This window comes from Acinonyx jubatus, chromosome X (assembly GCF_027475565.1).
Source record: "Acinonyx jubatus isolate Ajub_Pintada_27869175 chromosome X, VMU_Ajub_asm_v1.0, whole genome shotgun sequence".
Classification (NCBI taxonomy): Eukaryota; Metazoa; Chordata; class Mammalia; order Carnivora; family Felidae; genus Acinonyx; species Acinonyx jubatus.
The window spans coordinates 53,515,002-53,533,428 of record NC_069389.1 but is presented as its reverse complement, the minus strand read 5'-3'; the positions used below and the strand labels follow the sequence as shown (position 1 = coordinate 53,533,428).

Sequence of the window (18,427 nt, the reverse complement as noted above, 5' to 3'; positions counted from 1 at the left end):
CAATTTCTTTCATAAACTTTCTATAGTTTCAGCACATTGGTTTTTCACCTCTTTGGTTAGATTTATTCCTAGGTATTTTGTGGTTTTCAGTGCAATTGTAAGTGGGATCGATTCCTTGATTTCACATTCTGTTGCTTCATTGTTGGTGTATAGGAATGCAACTGATCACTGTGCATTCATTTTATATCCTGCAACTTTTCCGATTCATGAATCAGTTCTAGCAGTTTTTTGGTGGAATCTTTTGGGTTTTCCATGTAGGGTATCATGTCATCTGCAAAGAGTGTAAGTTTGACCTCCTCCTGGCCAATTTGGATGCCTTTTATTCCTTTGTGTTATCTGATGGCTGAGGCTAAGACTTCCACAATACTATGTTGAATAACAGTGGTGAGAGTGGACATCCTTGTCTTGTTCCTGACCTTTGGGTGATAACTCTCACTTTTTCTCCACTGAGGATGATATTAGCGGTGGGTCTTTCATATATGGCTTTTGTGATCTTGAAGTATGATCCTTATATTCATACATTCTTGAGGGCTTTTATCAAGAAATGATACTGTATTTTGTCAAATGCTTTCTCTGCATCTATTGAGAGGATCATATGTTTCTTGTCCTTTCTTTTAATGATGTGATGAATCACATTGATTGTTTTGCAGGTATTGAACTAGCACTGCATCCCAGGTATAAATCCCACTTGGTCATGGTGAATAATTTTTTTAATGTATTGTTGTTTCCAGTTGGCTATTATCTTGTTGAGGATTTTTGGATCCATGTTCATCAAGGAAATTGATCTATAGTTCTCCTTTATAGTGGGGTCTTTGTCTGGTTTGGGAATCAAGGTAATGCTGGCTTCATAGAAAGAGTTTGGCAGTTTTCCTTCCATTTCTACTTTTTGGAACAGCTTCAAGAGAATAGGTGTTCACTCTTCCTTAAATGTTTGGTACAATTCCCCTGGAGAGCCATATGGCCCTGGATTCATGTTTTTTGGGAGGTTTTTATTACTAATTCTATTTTTTTACAGTTTATGGGTCTATTCAAATCTTCTATTTCTTCCTGTTTCAGTTTTTGTAGTTGATATGTTTCTAGGAATTTGTCCATTTCTTCCAGTTTGACCATTTTATTGGTGTATCAATGCTCATAATATTCTCATTATCATTTTTATTTCTGCTGTGTTGGTTGTTATCTCTCCTTTTTCCTTCCTCATTTTATTCATTTGGGTCCTTTCCTTTTTCTTTTTGATAAAACTGGCTAGTGGTTTATCAATTTTGTTAATTCTTTCAAAGAACCAGCTTCTCATTTCATTGATATGTTCTACTGGTTTTTTGTTTGTTTGTTTGTTTGTTTGTTTCAATAGCATTAATTTCTGCTCTAATCTTTATTATTTTCTGTCTTCTGCTGGTTTTGGGTGTTATTTGCTCTTCTTTTTCCAGCTCTTTAAGGTGTAAGGTTAGGTTGTGTACCTGAGATCTTTCTACCTTCTTTAGGAAGGCCTGGAGTGCTATATACTTCCCTCTTATGACTGCCTTTGCTATGTTCTAGAGGTTTTGGGCTTTGGTGTTATCATTTTCACTGGCTTCCATGTACTTTTCCTTTCCCCTTTAACTCCTTTGTTAGCCCATTCATTCTTTAGTAGGATGTTCTTTAGTCTTCAAATATTTGTCACCTTTCTAAATTTTTTCTTGTGGTTGATTTCAATTTTCATAGCATTGTGGTCTGAAAACATGCACAGTATGATCTCGATCTTTTTGTACTTGTTGAGGGCTGCTTTGTGTCCCAGTATTTGGTCTATTCTGGAAAACGTTCCATGTGCACTCTAGAAGAATGTATATTCCACTGCTTTAGGATAAAATGTTCTGAATATATCTGTTAAGTCCATCTGTTTCAGTATGTCATTCAAAGCCATTTTTTCCTTGTTGATTTTCTGATTAGATGATCCATCCATTGCTGTAAGTGGGATGTTGATGTCCCCCTACTATTATGGCATTATTATCAATGAGTTTCTTTATGTTTGTGATTAAGTGATTTATATATTTGGGTGCTACCACATTTGGAGCATAAATGTTTACAATTGCTAGGTCTTATTGGTGGATAGAGCCCTTGATTATGACATAATGCCCTTCTGCATCTCTTGATGCAGTCTTTATTTTAAAGTCTATATTGTTATAAGTATGGCTACTCCTTCCACAATTTGGCTATTGTTGAGAGTGCTGCTATAAACATTGGGGTACAAATGTCCATCAACTGATGAATGCATAAAGAAATTGTGGTTTATATACACAATGGAATACTATGTGGCAATGAGAAAGAATGAAATATGGCCTTTTGTAGCAACGTGGATGGAACTGGAGAGTGTGATGCTAAGTGAAATAAGCCATACAGAGAAAGACAGATACCATATGGTTTCACTCTTATGTGGATCTTGAGAAACTTAACAGAAACCCATGGGGGAGGGGAAGGAAAAAAAAAGAGGTTAGAGTGGGAGAGAGCCAAAGCATAAGAGACTGTTAAAAACTGAGAACAAACTGAGGGTTGATGGAGGGTGGGAGGGAGGGGAGGGTGGGTGATGGGTATTGAGGAGGGCACCTTTTGGGATAAGCACTGGGTGTTGTATGGAAACCAATTTGACAATAAATTTCATATATTGAAAAAAAAATAAGTATGGCTACTCCGGCTTTCTTTTATTGACCATTAGCATGATAGGTGGTTCTCCATCCCCGTATTTTCAATCTGAAGGTGTCTTTAGGTCTAAAGTGGGTCTCTTGTAAAGAACATACAGATGGATCTTGTTTTCTTATCCATTCTGTTACCCTATGTCTTTTTATTGGACCATTGATATTTAGAGTGAGTACTGAAAGATATGGATTCATTTCCATTATATTGCTTGCAGAGTTGGAATTTCTGGTGGTGTTCTCTGGTCCTTTCTAGTTTTTGTTGCTTTTGGTATTTATTTATTTATTTTCATCTTTTTCCTCTCAGAGAGTCCCCCTGAAAATTTCTTCCAGGGCTTGTTTAATGGTCATGAACTCCTTTAATTTTTGTTCGTCTGGGAAACTTTTAATCTCTTCTTGTATTTTGAATTGTCATTGCCTTGCTGGATGAAGAATTCTTGGCTGCATATTTTTCTGATTCAGCACATTTAGTATATCCTGCTACTCCTTTCTGGTCTGCCAAGTTTCTGTGGATAGGTCTAGCAAAGAATATTCATAAGAAACTCTACAGTACCTAAGCCTATGCTCACAAAATTGTAGCTATTTAAAATATTATTACTAATCATTGTGAAACTGTATGGTCTCAAAACTCCTCTGCTTGCTACTATGCCATATTGTCTCTTTCCTATGTCATGAAATGTTGAGACATGTAGTGCCTTTGATTGTGCTTGCACTGCTTTCTATCATTGTCCAGCTTTTACACAGCGTTTGTGTTCCCAATCGTTAATTTCTGTGACTATGCAGCCTGATGAAATGTTGGGCTCTGACATTTCTCTTTGCACTAATCATTGGGGTTGATTTCATTATTGCATTATTCAATGGTCCCCTTCTTCCCTCACCACACGTGTGTCCTCCCAAAGTGGGTCCACTCTGGCCAAAAGCTCAGTCTCCCCAGAGACAAGAAAGATTCGCAAATACATATGAGATACTATATAAAAATGTAATCATAGCTTCTCTTCTTTTGTTCAGCACTTTTTATATCATATAAGACATTTTGGTTTTCCCCTTTCCTTTTTGAACAAGTAGTGCATACATGGTATGAAATTTTAAAAGATCAAAATGATATAGGAGTGAGAAATAGGTTTCCTCCATCCTTTCCTCAGCCATTCATTATTCCTGTCTTGAAGCAAACACTTTAACCAGTTTATTTGGTATTCTTTCCGAAATATTTGGTGCATTTAGTAACCCTCCACAACCCACCCCTACCCATACAATGTACCTTGACTGCCCTTTTCACCTTATTTTTGTCACACTGTGAGGTAGGTGGTCTTCCCACGTTACAGATAAGGAATCTAAAGCTTAGAGATAGGAGGTAATTTGCCTACGGTTTTTCAGTAAGTAAGTGAAAAATCCAGGACTGATATTGCAGTTCTTGTCTGCATTGTTTCCTCCACATTGTAAAGTGTCAGGTCCTATGTGGTAAACAGGAAGGAAGACCTCTAAACACTTGCTGGTAGCTAGAGTGATTCTTAAAAATCCCCCCCCCCCAATTCCTTTAGTCATATTAGAATTGCTATGGCAGACTCTAGATGTAATGCTAGTGAGCATCAATTGCTAGTTAGCATTAGGGAGACAAAAATTCAGTCTTTCTAATTGTTTCCTGAAAATGTCCTCCTTTTACAGATCTATTCAGGTCCACCTGAAGAAAGTGCTACACCTCCAGTGCCTCCACCTCGAGTGACAGCAAGAAGGCACAAACCAATCACAATTTCAAAGCGCTTGTTGCGAGAAAGAACAGTTTTTTATACTTCTTCTGTGGATGAAAGTGAAGGTCGGTACTGAGGTACACTCTTAGCTTCGTAATAGTGATTAGACACAAAAAGTATATCGAAGAGCAGAAGTGGAGCCATATTTCTCAATATAAATATAGACTTTTTCTAGTACCTGAGCCAGGCAAAGCAAGGTTTGCAAAATTTGTGCCACTGAGAAATCGTTAGTGGATAGGACAGAGATGAACATGTAAAGCCAGATATCATGATCCCTAAGGAGGACAGTGGAAGATCCAAAATGTTCTAAGATATGTACCTCAGTGCATTGAAATGGGTGAACAATGTGCGTTCTGAATGTTCTGACATTTTTTTTAATGTTTTATTTTTATTTTTGAGAGAGAGAGAGTGGGCAAGGGGCAGTGAAAAAGGAAGACAGAACTGAAGCAGGCTCTGCACTGACAGTAGAGAACCTGATGCGGGGCTTGAACTCATAAATGTTGAGATCAGGACCTAAACTAAAGTCAGACGCTTAACTGACTAAACTAGCCAAGCACCATGAATACTCTCAGATTTTAAATTCAAGTTTAATTTCCATGGAGGAGTGATCTCAGCAAGTTGACTGAATAGGAGTTTTCTTTGCTGTTTCCCCATGGTGAAATTAATTTGAGCAAACTTTCATGCATGAAAATCCCTTCATAAGAACTATACAATCCAGCTGAGAGATTACAGCACCTGAGGGGAGCACAGAAATAAGAAATAGTGCATTGCAGACGGTAGGGAGGACATTTTAATATTAAACATATCACCCCTCTCCCAAGCTCACACAGCACAGTACAGAGAGAGATAGCCAACCTCTGCATGGGTGAAGGAGAGTAAAGTGAACACCTGACTTCACAACCCCAGCAGCAGACCCACCCCAGTGAACCCAATTACCCGTCTTCCATTGATCCATCTCTAGGGTGGCACCCACAGACCTAGGCTCTAGGCCTGCCCCAGCTATTACTTGGAACCCCAAGCTTCAGGACTAACACAGCACCAGGATGTCCCTGTGGCCCCAGCCTGGCCCCTGCAGCCCTACCATATAGAATGCAACCACAGACCCAGCCTCCAGACAGGCCTCCTGTAGATCCACACTACAGGTCTGCCCCAGTGCCAGACCAGCCCCCTGGTCCCAGACTGCAAGCTTGCCCCTGAAGATCCAGGCTGAAAGTTTGGCCAACTGATCCAGGCACCAGACCAGCCTACCCAAGGACTCCAACACTGATCCCACCTGTGTAGCCCATCAGCTGGGCCACCCAAAATCTCTGTTTGCTCTGACTCTAAAGGGCTTTCCTTTCCAATCATCTGTAATGACAGGGAGATGTGCCTACATCTTCAAATAGACAACCACCGACACAAGACCACAAGACACAAGAATCAGGAATATCCAGGGGAAATGACACCAATAAAGGAGCAAAATAAAGCATCAGAAACTCACCCAAAAGAAGTAGAGATCTATTAACTGTCAGACAAAGAATTCCAAATAATTGTCTGTAAGATGCCTAGTGAACTGAAAGACAATGCAGATTGACCACTAAATAAAATCAAGAAAACAATACACAAGAAGTTCAAGAAAGTTATAGAAACCATAGGGAAAAAAACAAACAGAAAACCTGGAGCTGAAAAATGAGTGCACTGAAAAATTCAATAGAGGGCTTTATCACTAAGAAGAAGAAAAGATCATCGAGCTCAAAGATGGGTCACTTGAAATTACCCAGTCAAGGAACAAAAAGAAAAATAATTGAAAAAAAGTGAAAAAAACTTGAGACTTATAGAACATTGTCTAACAAACGAATATACGTATCATGGGAGTCCTGGAAGGAGCAAAGAAAGAAGGGTAGAGAAAGCTTATTTAAAGAAATAATGAGAAACTTCATAAATAAGAGAGGGACATGAACATCCAGATCATCAAAGCCCAAATAAACCCAAATAGATTAAGCATATTTTTCACCAAGACAGATTATAATAAAATTCTCAAAATTCCAAGACAGAGAACTTTGAACACTACAAGAGAAAAATGAGTCATCACATACAAAGAAACTCCCATGGACACCTGGGTGGCTTAGTCAGTTAAGTGTCTGATTCTTCATTTTAGCTAAGGTCATGATCTCACAGTCGTGAGATTGAGCCCAATGTTGGGCTCTGCACTGAGTGTTGAATCCGCTTGAGATTCTCTCTCCCATTCCCTCTACCCTTCCCTTGCTCTCTCTTTCTGTCTCTCTTCCTCTCTCTCTCAAAAAAAAAAAATAGAAATAAAAACAAGTAAATGAAAAACAAACTCCCATAATACTATGAGCAATTGTTCAGCACAAACTTTGCAGGCCAGGGGACAGTGGGATGATATATTTAAAATACTGAAAGGAAGTTTTAAAAACCTGCCAACCAAGAATAATATACCAGACAAAACAATTCTTCAGAAATGAAGAAGAGAGAAAACTTTTCCAGAAAAATACAAAAGTTAAGGGAGTTCATCACCACTAGACCTAATTTATAAGAAATGCTAAAAAAAAGATTATTCAAGTTGAGACAAATGAACACTAGCAAGAAAAAAACATGAAAGTATAAAACTCATTAGTGAAGATATAGTCAAATTGAGAATACTCTAATAGTATAATACTGATGGGTAAATAACTTTTTAAAAGTTTTTATTTTATTTCCAGTTAGCTAACATACAGCGTTATGATAGTTTCTGATGTACAGTATAGTAATTCCATACTTCCATACATCACTCCATGCTCATCGTAACAAATGCACTCCCTAAACCCCATCACCTATTTAACCCATCCCCCACTCCCTTCTGGTAAACATCAGTTTGTTCTCTATAATTAAGAGTATGTTTCTTGATTTGTCTGTCTCTAAATTTTTTCCCTTTGCTTGTTTTGTTTCTTAAATTCCACATGAGTGAAATCATATGGTATTTGTCTTTCTCTGACATTTTCCTTAATGCGTATATCCCTTTTAACTCTAGTACAAAAGTTAAAATACAGAAGTATTAAAAATGAATAGAGCTCTAGTAATTTTTAGTAAACACAAAATTTAAAAAGATATAAAGTATGACATCAATAACATAAAATGTAGAGGGAGAAGAAGTTGAACTGTAGTCAAGTGCAGATATTTTGTTTTGTTGTTGTTTTTTAATATGAAATTTATTGTCAAATTGGTTTCCATACAACGCCCAGTGCTCATTCCAACAGGTGCCCTACTCCATGCCCATCACCCACTTTCCCCTACCTCCTACCCCCCATCAACACTCTGTTCTCAGTTTTTAAGAGTCTCTTATGTTCTGGCTCCCTCCCTCTCTAAACTTTTTTTTCCCTTTCCCTCCCCCATGGTCTTCTGTTAAGTTTCTCGGGATCCACATAAGAGTGAAAATATATGGTATCTGTTTTGCTCTGTATGACTTATTTCACTTAGCATAACACTCTCTAGTTCCATCCACATTGCTACAAAAGGCCATATTTCATTCTTTATCATTGCCACATAGTATTCCATTGTGTATATAAACCACAATTTCTGTATCCATTCATCCGTTGATGGACATTAAGGCTCTTTCCATAATTTGGCTATTGTTGAAAGTTCTGCTATAAACATTGGGATACAAGTGCCTCTATGCATCAGTACTCCTGTATCCCTTGGGTAAATTCCTAGCAGTTCTATTGCTGGGACATAGGGTAGATCTATTTTTAATTTTCTGAGGAACCTCTGCACTGTTTTCCAGAGAGGCTGCACCAGTTTGCATTCCCACCAACAGTGCAAGAAGGTTCCCATTTCTCCACATCCTCTCCAGAATCTATAGTTTCCTGATTTGTTCATTTAAGCCACTCTGACTGGCATGAGGTGGTATCTCAGTGTGGTTTTGATTTGTATTTCCCTGATGAGGAGCGACCTTGAGCATCTTTTTATGTGCCTGTTGGCCATCTGGATGTCTTCTTTAGAGAAGTGTCTATTCATGTCTTCTGCCCATTTCTTCACTGGATTATTTGTTTATCGGGTGTGGAGTTTGACGAGTTCTTGATAGATTTTGTATACTAGCCCTTTGTCCAATATATCAATTGCAAATATCTTTTCCCATTCCGTTGGTTGCCTTTTAGTTTTGTTGGTTGTTTCCTTTGCTGTGCAGAAGCTTTTTATCTTCATAAGGTCCCAGTAATTCATTTTTGCTTTTAATTCCCTTGCCTTTGGGGATGTGTCGAGTAAGAGATTGCTACGGCTGAGGTCAGAGAGGTCTTTTCCTGCTTTCTCCTCTAGGGTTTTGATGGTTTCCTGTCTCACATTCAGGTCCTTTATCCATTTTGAGTTTATTTATGTGAATGGTGTGAGAAAGTGGTCTAGTTTCAACCTTCTGCATGTTGCTGCCCAGTTCTCCCAGCACCATTTGTTAAAGAGACTGTCTCTTTTCCATTGGATATTGCTCCTGCTTTGTCAAAGATTAGTTGGCCATACTTTTGTGCGTCCAATTCTACAGTCCCTATTCTATTCCATTGGTTTATGTGTCTGTTTTTGTGCCAATACCATGTTGTCTTGATAATTACAGCTTTGCAGTAGAGGCTAAAGTCTGGGATTGTAATGCTTCCTGCTTTGGTCTTCTTCTACAAAATTACTTTGGCTATTCAGGGTCTTTTGTGGTTCCATGCAAATATTAGGATTGCTTGTTCTAGCTTTGAGAAGAATGCTGGTGCAATTTTGGTTGGGATTGCATTGAATGTGTAGATAGCTTTGGGTAGTGTTGACATTTTAACAATATTTACTCTTCCAATCCATGAGCATGGAATATGTTTTTCTATTTTTTATATCTTCTTCAGTTTCCTTCATAAGCTTTCTATAGTTTTCAGCATACAGATCTTTTACATCTTGGTTAGGTTTATTCCTAGATATTGTATGATTCTTGGTGCAATTGTGAATGGGTCAGTTTCTTTGTCTTTCTGTTGCTTCATTATTAGTGTTTAAAAATGCAACTGATTTCTGTACATTGATTTTGTATCCTGCGACCTGGCTGAATTCATGTATCAGTTCTAGCAGATTTTTGGTGGAGTTTATCGGGTTCCATGTGTAATATCATGTGATCTGCAAAAAGTGAAAGCTTGACTTCATTTTGCCAATGTTGATGACTTAGATTTCCTTTTTTTGTCTGATTGCTGATGCTAGAACTTCCAACACTATGTTAAACAACAGCGGTGAGAGTGGACATCCATATCGTGTTCCTGATCTCAGGCGGAAAGCTCTCAGTTTTTCCCCATTGAGGATCATATTAGCAGTGGGCTTTTCATAAATGGCTTTGATGATGTTTAAGTATGTTCCTTCTCTCCTGACTTTCTCGAGGGTTTTTATTAAGAAAGGATGCTGAATTTTGTCCAATGATTTTTCTGCATCAATTGACAGGATCATATGGTTCCTTTATTTTCTTTTATTAATGTGATGTATCACATTGATTTTTTTGTGAATGTTGAACCAGCCCTGCATCCCAGGACTGAATCCCACTTGATTGTGGTGAATAATTCTTTTTATATGCTGTTGAATTCGATTTGCTAGTGTCTTGTTGGGAATTTTTGCATCCATATTCATCAGGGATATTGGCCTGTAGTTGGGTTTTTTTGTTGTTGTTGCTGGGTCTCTCTCTGGTTTCAGAATGAAAGTAATGCTGGCTTCATAGAATGAGTCTGGAAGTTTTCCTTCCTTTTCTATTTTGTGGAACGGCTTGAGAAGCACAGGGATTATCTCTGCTTTAAATGTCTGGTAGAATTCCCCTGGGAAGCCATCTGGTCCTGGACTTTTATTTGATAGGAGATTTTTGATAACTAATTCAATTTCTTCGCTGGTTATGGGTCTGTTCAAGTTTTCTATTTCTTCCTGTTTGAGTTTTGGAAATGTGTGGGTGCTTAGGAATTTGTCCAGTTCTTCCAGGTTGTCCAATTTGTTGACATATAATTTTTCATAGTATTCCCTGATAATTGCTTGCATTTCTGAGGGATTGGTTGTAATAATTCCACTTTCATTCATGATTTTACCTATTTGGGTCATCTCCCTTTTCTTTTTGAGAAGCCTGGCTAGAGGTTTATCAATTTTGTTTATTTAAAAAAAAAAAAAACCAACTCTTGGTTTCTTTGATCTGCTGTACTGTTTTTATTTTGAATTCTATATTTGTAATTTCTACTCTGCTCTTTATTATTTCTATTCTTCTGCTGGGTTTGGGGTGTCTTTGCCCTTCTGATTCTAGTTCCTTTAGGTGTGCTGTTAGATTTGTATGCAGGATTTTTCTTTTTTGTTGAGATAGGCCTGGATTGCAATGTATTTTCCTCTTAAGACTGCCTTTGCTACATCGAAAATGTTTGCATTGTTGTATTTTCATTTTCATTTGTTTCTGTATATGTTTAAATTTCTTCTCTAATTGCCATTCATTCTTCCACAGTGTATTCTTTAACCTCCATGCTTTTGGAGGTTTTCCAGACTTTTTCCTGTGGTTGATTTCAAGCTTCATAGCATTGTGGTCTGAAAGTGTGCATGGTATGATCCCAATTCTTTTATACCTATGAAGGGCTGTTTTGTGACCCAGTATGTGATCTATCTTGGAGAATATTGCATGTGCACTGAAGAAGAAAGTATATTCTGTTGCTTTGGGATGCAGAGTTCTAAATAGATCTGTCAAGTCCATCTGATCCAATGTATCATTCAGGGCCCTGGTTTCTTTATTGATCCTGTGTCTAGATGATCTATCCATTGTTGTAAGTAGGGTATTAAATTCCCCTTCAATTACCACATTCTTATCAATAAGGTTGCTTATGTTTGTGATTAATTGTTTTATATATTTGGGGGCTCCCATATTCAGCGAATAGACATTTATAATATTTAGCTCTTCCTGATGGATTGACCCTGTAATTATTATATAATGCCCTTCTTCATTTCTTGCTACAGATTTTAATTTAAAGTCTAGTTTGTCTGTTATAAGTATGGCTACTACAGCTTTCTTTTGACTTCTAGTAGCATGATAGATAGTTTTACATCCCCTCACTTTCAATCTGAAGGTGTCCTCAGGTCTAAAATGAGTCTCTTGTGGAAAGCAAATAGATGGGTCTTTTTTTTTATCCATTCTGATACCCTATGTCTTTTGGTTGGAGCATTTAGTCCATTTACATTCAGTGTTATTATAGAAAGATATGGGTTTGGAGTCACTGTGATGTCTGTAGGTTTCATGCTTGCAGTGATGTCCCTGGTACTTTGTGGTCCTTGCAACATTTCACTCATAGAATTCCCCTTAGGATCTCTTGTAGGGATGGTTTAGTGGTGATGAATTCCTTCAGTTTTTGTTTGTTTGGGAAGACCTTTATCTCTCCTTCTAGTCTAAATGACAGACTTGCTGAATAAAGGATTCTCGGCTGCATATTTTTTCTGTTCATCACATTGAAGATTTCCTGCCATTCGTTTCTGGCCTGCCAAGTTTCAGTAGATAGGTCTGCCACGAGTATTATAGGTGTTCCTTTATATGTTAGAGCCTTTTTATCCCTAGCTGCTTCCAGAATTTTCTCTGTATCCTTGTATTTTGCCAGTTTCAGTATATGTCATGCAGAAGTTCGATTCAAGTTATGTCTGAAGGGGCTTCTCTGTGCCTCTTGGAATTCAATGCTTTTTTCCTTCCCCAGATCAGGGAAGTTCTCAGCTATGATTTGTTCAGGTACACCTTCAACCCCTTTCTCTGTCTCTTCTTCTGTAATTCCTATTATACGAATATTGTTCCTTTTGATGCATCACTTAGTTCTCTAATTCTCGCCTCATACTCCTGGATATTTTTTATCTCTCTTTTTCTCAGCTTCCTCTTTTTCCATAATTTTATCTTCTAATTCACCTATTCTCTCCCTTGCCTCTTCAATCCAGGCTGTGGTTGCCTCCATTTTATTTTGCACCTTATTTATAGCATTTTTTAGCTCCTCATGACTATTTCTGAGTCCATTGATCTCTGTAGCAATAGATTCTCTGCTGTCCTCTATACTTTTTTCAAGCCCAGCGATTAATTTTATGACTATTTTTCTAAATTTTGTTCCATTATATTGCTAACTTCGGTTTTGATCAATTCGTTACCTGTCGCTACTTCCTGGAGTTTCTTTTGAGGAGAAATCTTCCATTTTGTCATTTTGGACAATCCCTGGGGTGGCGGGGAACTGCAGGGCACTTGCCCTGTGCTGTCTGGTGTAACTTGTGTTGGTGGGCGGGGCCACAGTCAGACCTGATGTCTTCCCCCTGCCCACCGCTGGGGCCACAATCAGACTGGTGTGTACCTTATCTTCCCCTCTCCCAGAGATAGGGCTCACTGTGGAGTGGTGTGGCCCCTGTCCGGGCTACTTCCACACTGCCAGGCTTGTGGTGCTGCTCTGATGGGATCTGGTGTGGATCTACAAGGTGCACAGGGGGGGAGGCTCAGGCTTAGCTTGCTTTGTGTTCAGTGGTCCCCTGAGGGAGGTGCCCTGCAGCACCGTGAGGGAGGCAGGTAGACTCGTCAGAGGGATGGATCCACAGAAGCACAGCATTGGGTGTTTGTGAGGTGCAAGCACATTTGGTGATGGGAACTGGTTCCCTTTGGGATTTAGTTTGGGGGATGGGAGAGGGAGATGGTGCTGGCCAGCGCCTTTGTTCCCCAGTGAGCTGATCTCTGTCTTCCAGGGCTCAACACCTCTCTTTCCCGGTGTCCTCTTGCCCTCCCGCTATCTGAGCAGAGCTGTTGACTTATAACATTCCAGGTGTTAAGTCCCGCTGGCTGTCAGAACTCATGGAGTCTGGCCCCTCCACTTTTGCAAGCTAGACTCAGGGATTCCACCTTCCTGGGCAGGCTGCCCCTCCACCACCCTGGCTGTCCTCCCACCAGTCCGTGTAGCACGCATGCCTCTCTGCCCTTCCGACCCTCTTCTGTGGGCCTCTTGTCTATGCTTGGCTCCAGAGAGTCTGTTCTGCTAGTCTTCTGTTTTCTGGGTTATTTCTAGGCAGCTATGGGTGGAATATAAGTGGTCAGCAGAATGAGGTGAGCCCACCGTCCTCCTACACTTCCATCTTCTCTATATCCAAGTGCAGAGATTTTGTAAACAAAGTTACTTTGTTATTAGATTAAATCAATGGCCATAACTGTACAAAGTTTTAGACTTTAGGATACTCACAAATACAAAATCTGTAGTAGATACACAAAAGATAAGGAGAAAGGAGTCAAAGTATATACTATAAAAAAATCACCAGGAAAGATAGCAAACAGGAGAAATGGAATACAAAGGAATGAGAAACAATTAACAAAATGCCAATAGTAAGTTCTTAACTACCAATATAGGCATACTTCATTTTACTGTCCTTCACTTTATTTGCATTTCACAAGTACTGTGTTGTTTTTGTTGTTGTTGTTGTTTATGAATAGAAGGTTTGTGGCAGCCCTGTATTTAGCAACTCTATTGGCATCATTTTTTTCCCCAACGGCATTTGCTCACTTCATGTCTCTGTATCACATTTTCGTAATTTTTGCGATATTTTGAACTATTTAATTATTGTCATATTTGTTACAGTGATATATGATCAGTGATCTTTGATGTTACTATTTTATTTGTTTTGAGGCACCATTAATAGTTTTCATATAAGATGGCAAACTTAATTGATAAATGTTGTGTTCTGACTGCTTTATCAGCTGGACATTCCCCCATATCTATTCCTCTCATCATTCTTCTCTGAGACACAGCAATACTGAAATGAGTCCAATTAAATAGCCCTACAATAATCTGCAAGTATTTAAGTGAAAGAAAGAGTTGAAGATTTCTCATTTAAAATCAAAGCTAGAAATAATTAAGCTTAGTGAGGAAAGCATGTTGAAAGCTAAGATAGGCTGAAAGCTAGGCTTCTTGTGCCAAACAGCCATGTTCTGAATGTAAAAACAAAACAAAACAAAATGTAGGAAATAGAAAATGCTACTCCAGTGAATAAATGAATGATAAGAAAGCAAAACAGCCTTCTTGCTGATATGGAGACAGTTTCATTCATTTGGATAGAAGATCAGAATAGCCATAACATTCCCTTAAGCCAAAGCCTAATCAAGAGCAATGCCCTAACTCTCTCTTCAATTCTATAAAGGCTAAGAGAAGTGAGGAAGATGAAAAGAAAAGTTTGAAACTATCAGAGGTTCATTCATGAGGATTTTTTTGTTTTGTTTTTAATTTTATTTATTTATTTATTTATTTATTTATTTATTTTTAAATTTACATCCAAATTAGTTACCATAAAGTGTAACAATGATTTCAGGAGTAGATTCCTTAATGCCCCTTACCCATTTAGCCCATCTGCCCTCCCACAACCACTCCAGTAACCCTCTATTTTGTTCTCCATATTTAAGAGTCTCTTATGTTTTGTCCCTCTCCCTGTTTTTACATTATTTTTACTTCTCTTCCCTTATGTTCATCTGTTTCATCTCTTAAAGTCCTCATATGAGTGAAGTCATATGATTTTTGTCTTTCTCATACTGACTAATTTCATTTAGCATAATACCCTCCAGTTCCATCAAAGTAGTTGCAAATGGCAAGATTTCATTCTTTTTGACTGTCGAGTAATACTCCATTGTATATATATACCACATCTTCTTTATCCATTCAAAAATCGATGGACATTTGGGCTCTTTCCATACTTTGGCTATTGTTGCTAGTGCTGCTATAAACATTGGGGGTGCAAGTGTCCCTTCAAAACAGCACACCTGTATCCCTTGGATAAATACCTAGTAGTGCAATTGCTGAGTCATAGGGTAGTTCTATTTTTAGTTTTTTGAGGAACCTCCATACTGTTTTCCAGAGTGGCTGCACCAGCTTGCATTCCCACCAAAAATGCAAATGAGATCCTCTTTCTCTGCATCCTTGCCAACATCTGTTGTTGTCTGAGTTGTTCATGTTAGCTATTCTGACACGTGTAAGGTGCTATCGTTGTGGTTTTCATTTGTATTTCCCTGATGATGAGTGATGTTGAGAATTTTTTCATGTGTTGGTTGACCATCTGGATGTCTTCTATGGAGAAGTGTCTATTCATGTCTTTTGTCCATTTCTTCACTGGATTATTTGTTTTTTGGGTGTTGAGTTTGATAAGTTCTTTATAGATTTTGTATACTAACCTTTTATCTGATGTGTCATGTGCAAATATCTTCTCCCATTCTGTCACTTGCCTTTTAGTTTTGCTATTGTTTCCTTCGCTGTGCAGAAGCTTTTTTATTTTGATGAGGTCCCAGTAGTTCATTTTTGCTTTTGTTTTCCCTGCCTCTGGAGACGTGTTGAGTAAGAAGTTGCTACAGTCAAGGTCAAAGAGGTTTTTGCCTGTTTTCTCCTCAAGAATTTTCATGGCATCCTGTCTTACATTTAGGTCTTTTATCCATTTTGAATTTATTTTTGTGTATGGTGTAAGAAAGTGTTCCAGATTCATTCTTCTGCATGTCACTGTCCAGTTTTCCCATTTGCTGAAGAGACTGTCTTTATTCCATTGGATATTCTTTGGTTCATGAGGTTTAAAGAGAAAAGCCATTGCCATAACATAAAAGAGGAAGGTGAAGAAGAAAGCATGAGGTAGAAGTTGCATCAAGTCATCCAGATCTAGATAAGATAATTAGTGAAGGTGGCAACACTAAACAACAGATTTTCAGTGTAGATTAAACAACCTTATATTGGAAGGAGATGCCATGTAGCATAGCTAGATGAGAAGAAATCAATGCTTGGCTTCAAAAGATAGGCTAACTCTTGTTATGGGCTAATGTAGCTGGTGCCATTAGGTTGAGACCAATGCTCATTTACAATTCCAAAAATCCTAAGGCAGTCTTCAGTATTACACTAAATCTACTCTGCCTGTGCACTATAAAGGAACAAGAAAGTCTGGATGACACCACATCTGTTTTTATAAACAGATGGTTTACTGAGTATTTTAAGCCCACTATTGAGACATACAGTGAGAAAAAGAATACTATCAAAATACTACTGCTCATTGTCAGTATCCAGTGGTCACCCAAAAGCTGTGTATGTTAGAGATGTACAATAAGATTTATGTTGTTTTCATGCCTGCTAACATGACATCCATTCTGCAGCCCTTGGATCAAGGAGTAATACTAACTTTCAAGTCTTATTCTTTAAGATATACCTTTGTAATGCTATAGCTGTCATACAGAGTGATTCTTCTGACGGACCTGGGCAAAGTAAGTTGAAAACTTTCTGGAAAGAAAACACCGTTCTAGATGCCATTAAGAACATTTTTGGTCATGGGAAGAGGCCAAAAAGTCAACATTAACAGGAGTTTTAAAGAAGTTGATTCCAACCCTCATGGATGACATTGAAGGGTTCAAAATTTCAGTGGAGGAAGTAACTGCAGATGTGGTGGAGATAGTAAGAGAACTATAATTGGAAGTGACTGAATTGCTGCAATCTCATGATAAAACTTCAACAGATGAGGGGCACCTGGATGGCTCAGTCAGTTAAACACCTGACTTTGGCTCAGGTCATGATCTCTTGGTTCACAAGTTTGAGCCCTGCATCGGGCTCTGTGCTGACAGCTCAGAGCCTGGAGCCTGCTTCAGATTCTGTGTCTCCCTCTGTTTCAGCCCCTCCCTTGCTCATACTCTGTCTTTCCCTCTCAAAAATAAATAAAACATTATAACTTTTTTTTTTTAAAGAAAAACTTCAATAGATGAGGATTTGCTTCTTATGGATGAGCAAAGAAAGTGGTTTCTTGATAATCTATTCCTGGTGAAGATGCTGTAAAGATTTTGAAATGACAACAAAGGATTTTGAATATCAATAAACTTAGTTGATAAAGCAGTGACAATGTTTGAGAGGATTGAGTCCAATTTTGAAGGAACTTCTGTGGGAGGTGCAGCAAGTGCAGGAGGAGCTGGGTGCCTGACTGTTGCACAGGCGGGCACAGGGACCTGAAGTCACAGCCACTGCTACATGATTGGGGGCCTGGGATGCACCACAGGGGCTAAGCACCTTTGGAGCCTTGAGCTCTCCAGTCACAGGGCGCACTGGCAGCATGGGAGCATAAGCTGTGGTAGGAGTTGGGTCAATGCCAGCAAGTCCTGTTACTACAAGAGCTGGACCAGGGAGTCTGAGTCCACCTGACTTACCTACACCAAATTGGGTGTGCCACCTTATGTCTCTGCCACTGACAATGGCTATGAAGTCAGTGGCCTGCTTGCAGGTGTGTTGGAAGATGGACTGTCTTTCAATGGTATGCCCTGATCTATGGCCCCGGAGAAGAAGATGAGCTGTGGAACCCAGTGCTTGAATCCCCAGAGCCTCAACTCAGGCTCTCTGACCCAGAAACATAATAGCCTTCAGATCACAGAGACTAAAAGAGATGCTAAGTGAATGTCTGCAAAAGAAGTCACCATTAATGTCAAAGAAAGTATCTGACGAGGACACAGGTTGAAAAATCATGAAGAACTGTATTAACTAGAAGAGTGTCAACTAGAAGGATAGATTGACTTCTTTGGTGCCCTCCACATCAAGGAGTCTTGAATAAGTGAGTGGCCCTTACTGAGCATGACTGCTGCTGAGTTCCTTGAGAGATTGTCTTACCTGGCAGCCAGTGGCTGCCTGGGCTTTGGGGATATTCTCAGCCTCCTACTTACCACAAAAATGTATTGGCACAGTACTTGCATATGGTAATAAACTGAATGTGCAATTAGTTTGCCCGTGCAACTCTTGCAATATGGTCTTATGTAAAGGTGGTGAGCCAAAGCCACAGGAAAGTTTATGAAACAGAGAAAAGTAGCAGGAATACATTCATTCCCTGGGTAAAAAAGGCTCACACGGGTTCTAAGTTCTCCTGACCATGTTAGTGTGCACTGTTTCAGGCCAGCTTAGTCTTTCATTCTTCCTTTCTGACTACCACCACCATAAGGAAGCTTACCGTGTTCACTTTAAAGTTGTCTTCCACCTAACTGTAAACCCAGATATAGGAGAAATCAAGAAACAAGAAAACTCCCTGTTATACTTA

At 38.9% G+C, this 18,427-nt stretch overlaps 1 protein-coding gene across 8 annotated transcripts in view; it reads left to right on the top strand.

The window, feature by feature from the left end:
- The window catches only part of OPHN1 (oligophrenin 1), a 573,279-nt gene that overhangs the window by 490,485 nt on the left and 64,367 nt on the right, over positions 1–18,427 (top strand). For all 8 annotated transcript variants that reach the window (XR_008290128.1, XM_053202415.1, XM_053202413.1 and 5 more), the window contains one exon: positions 4,326–4,473. Coding sequence is in view for 7 of the 8 variants with exons in the window: in XM_053202415.1 (XP_053058390.1) it covers positions 4,326–4,473 (148 nt within the window). In the remaining variant the exon portion in view is untranslated. The remainder of the gene's footprint in view (positions 1–4,325; positions 4,474–18,427) is intronic.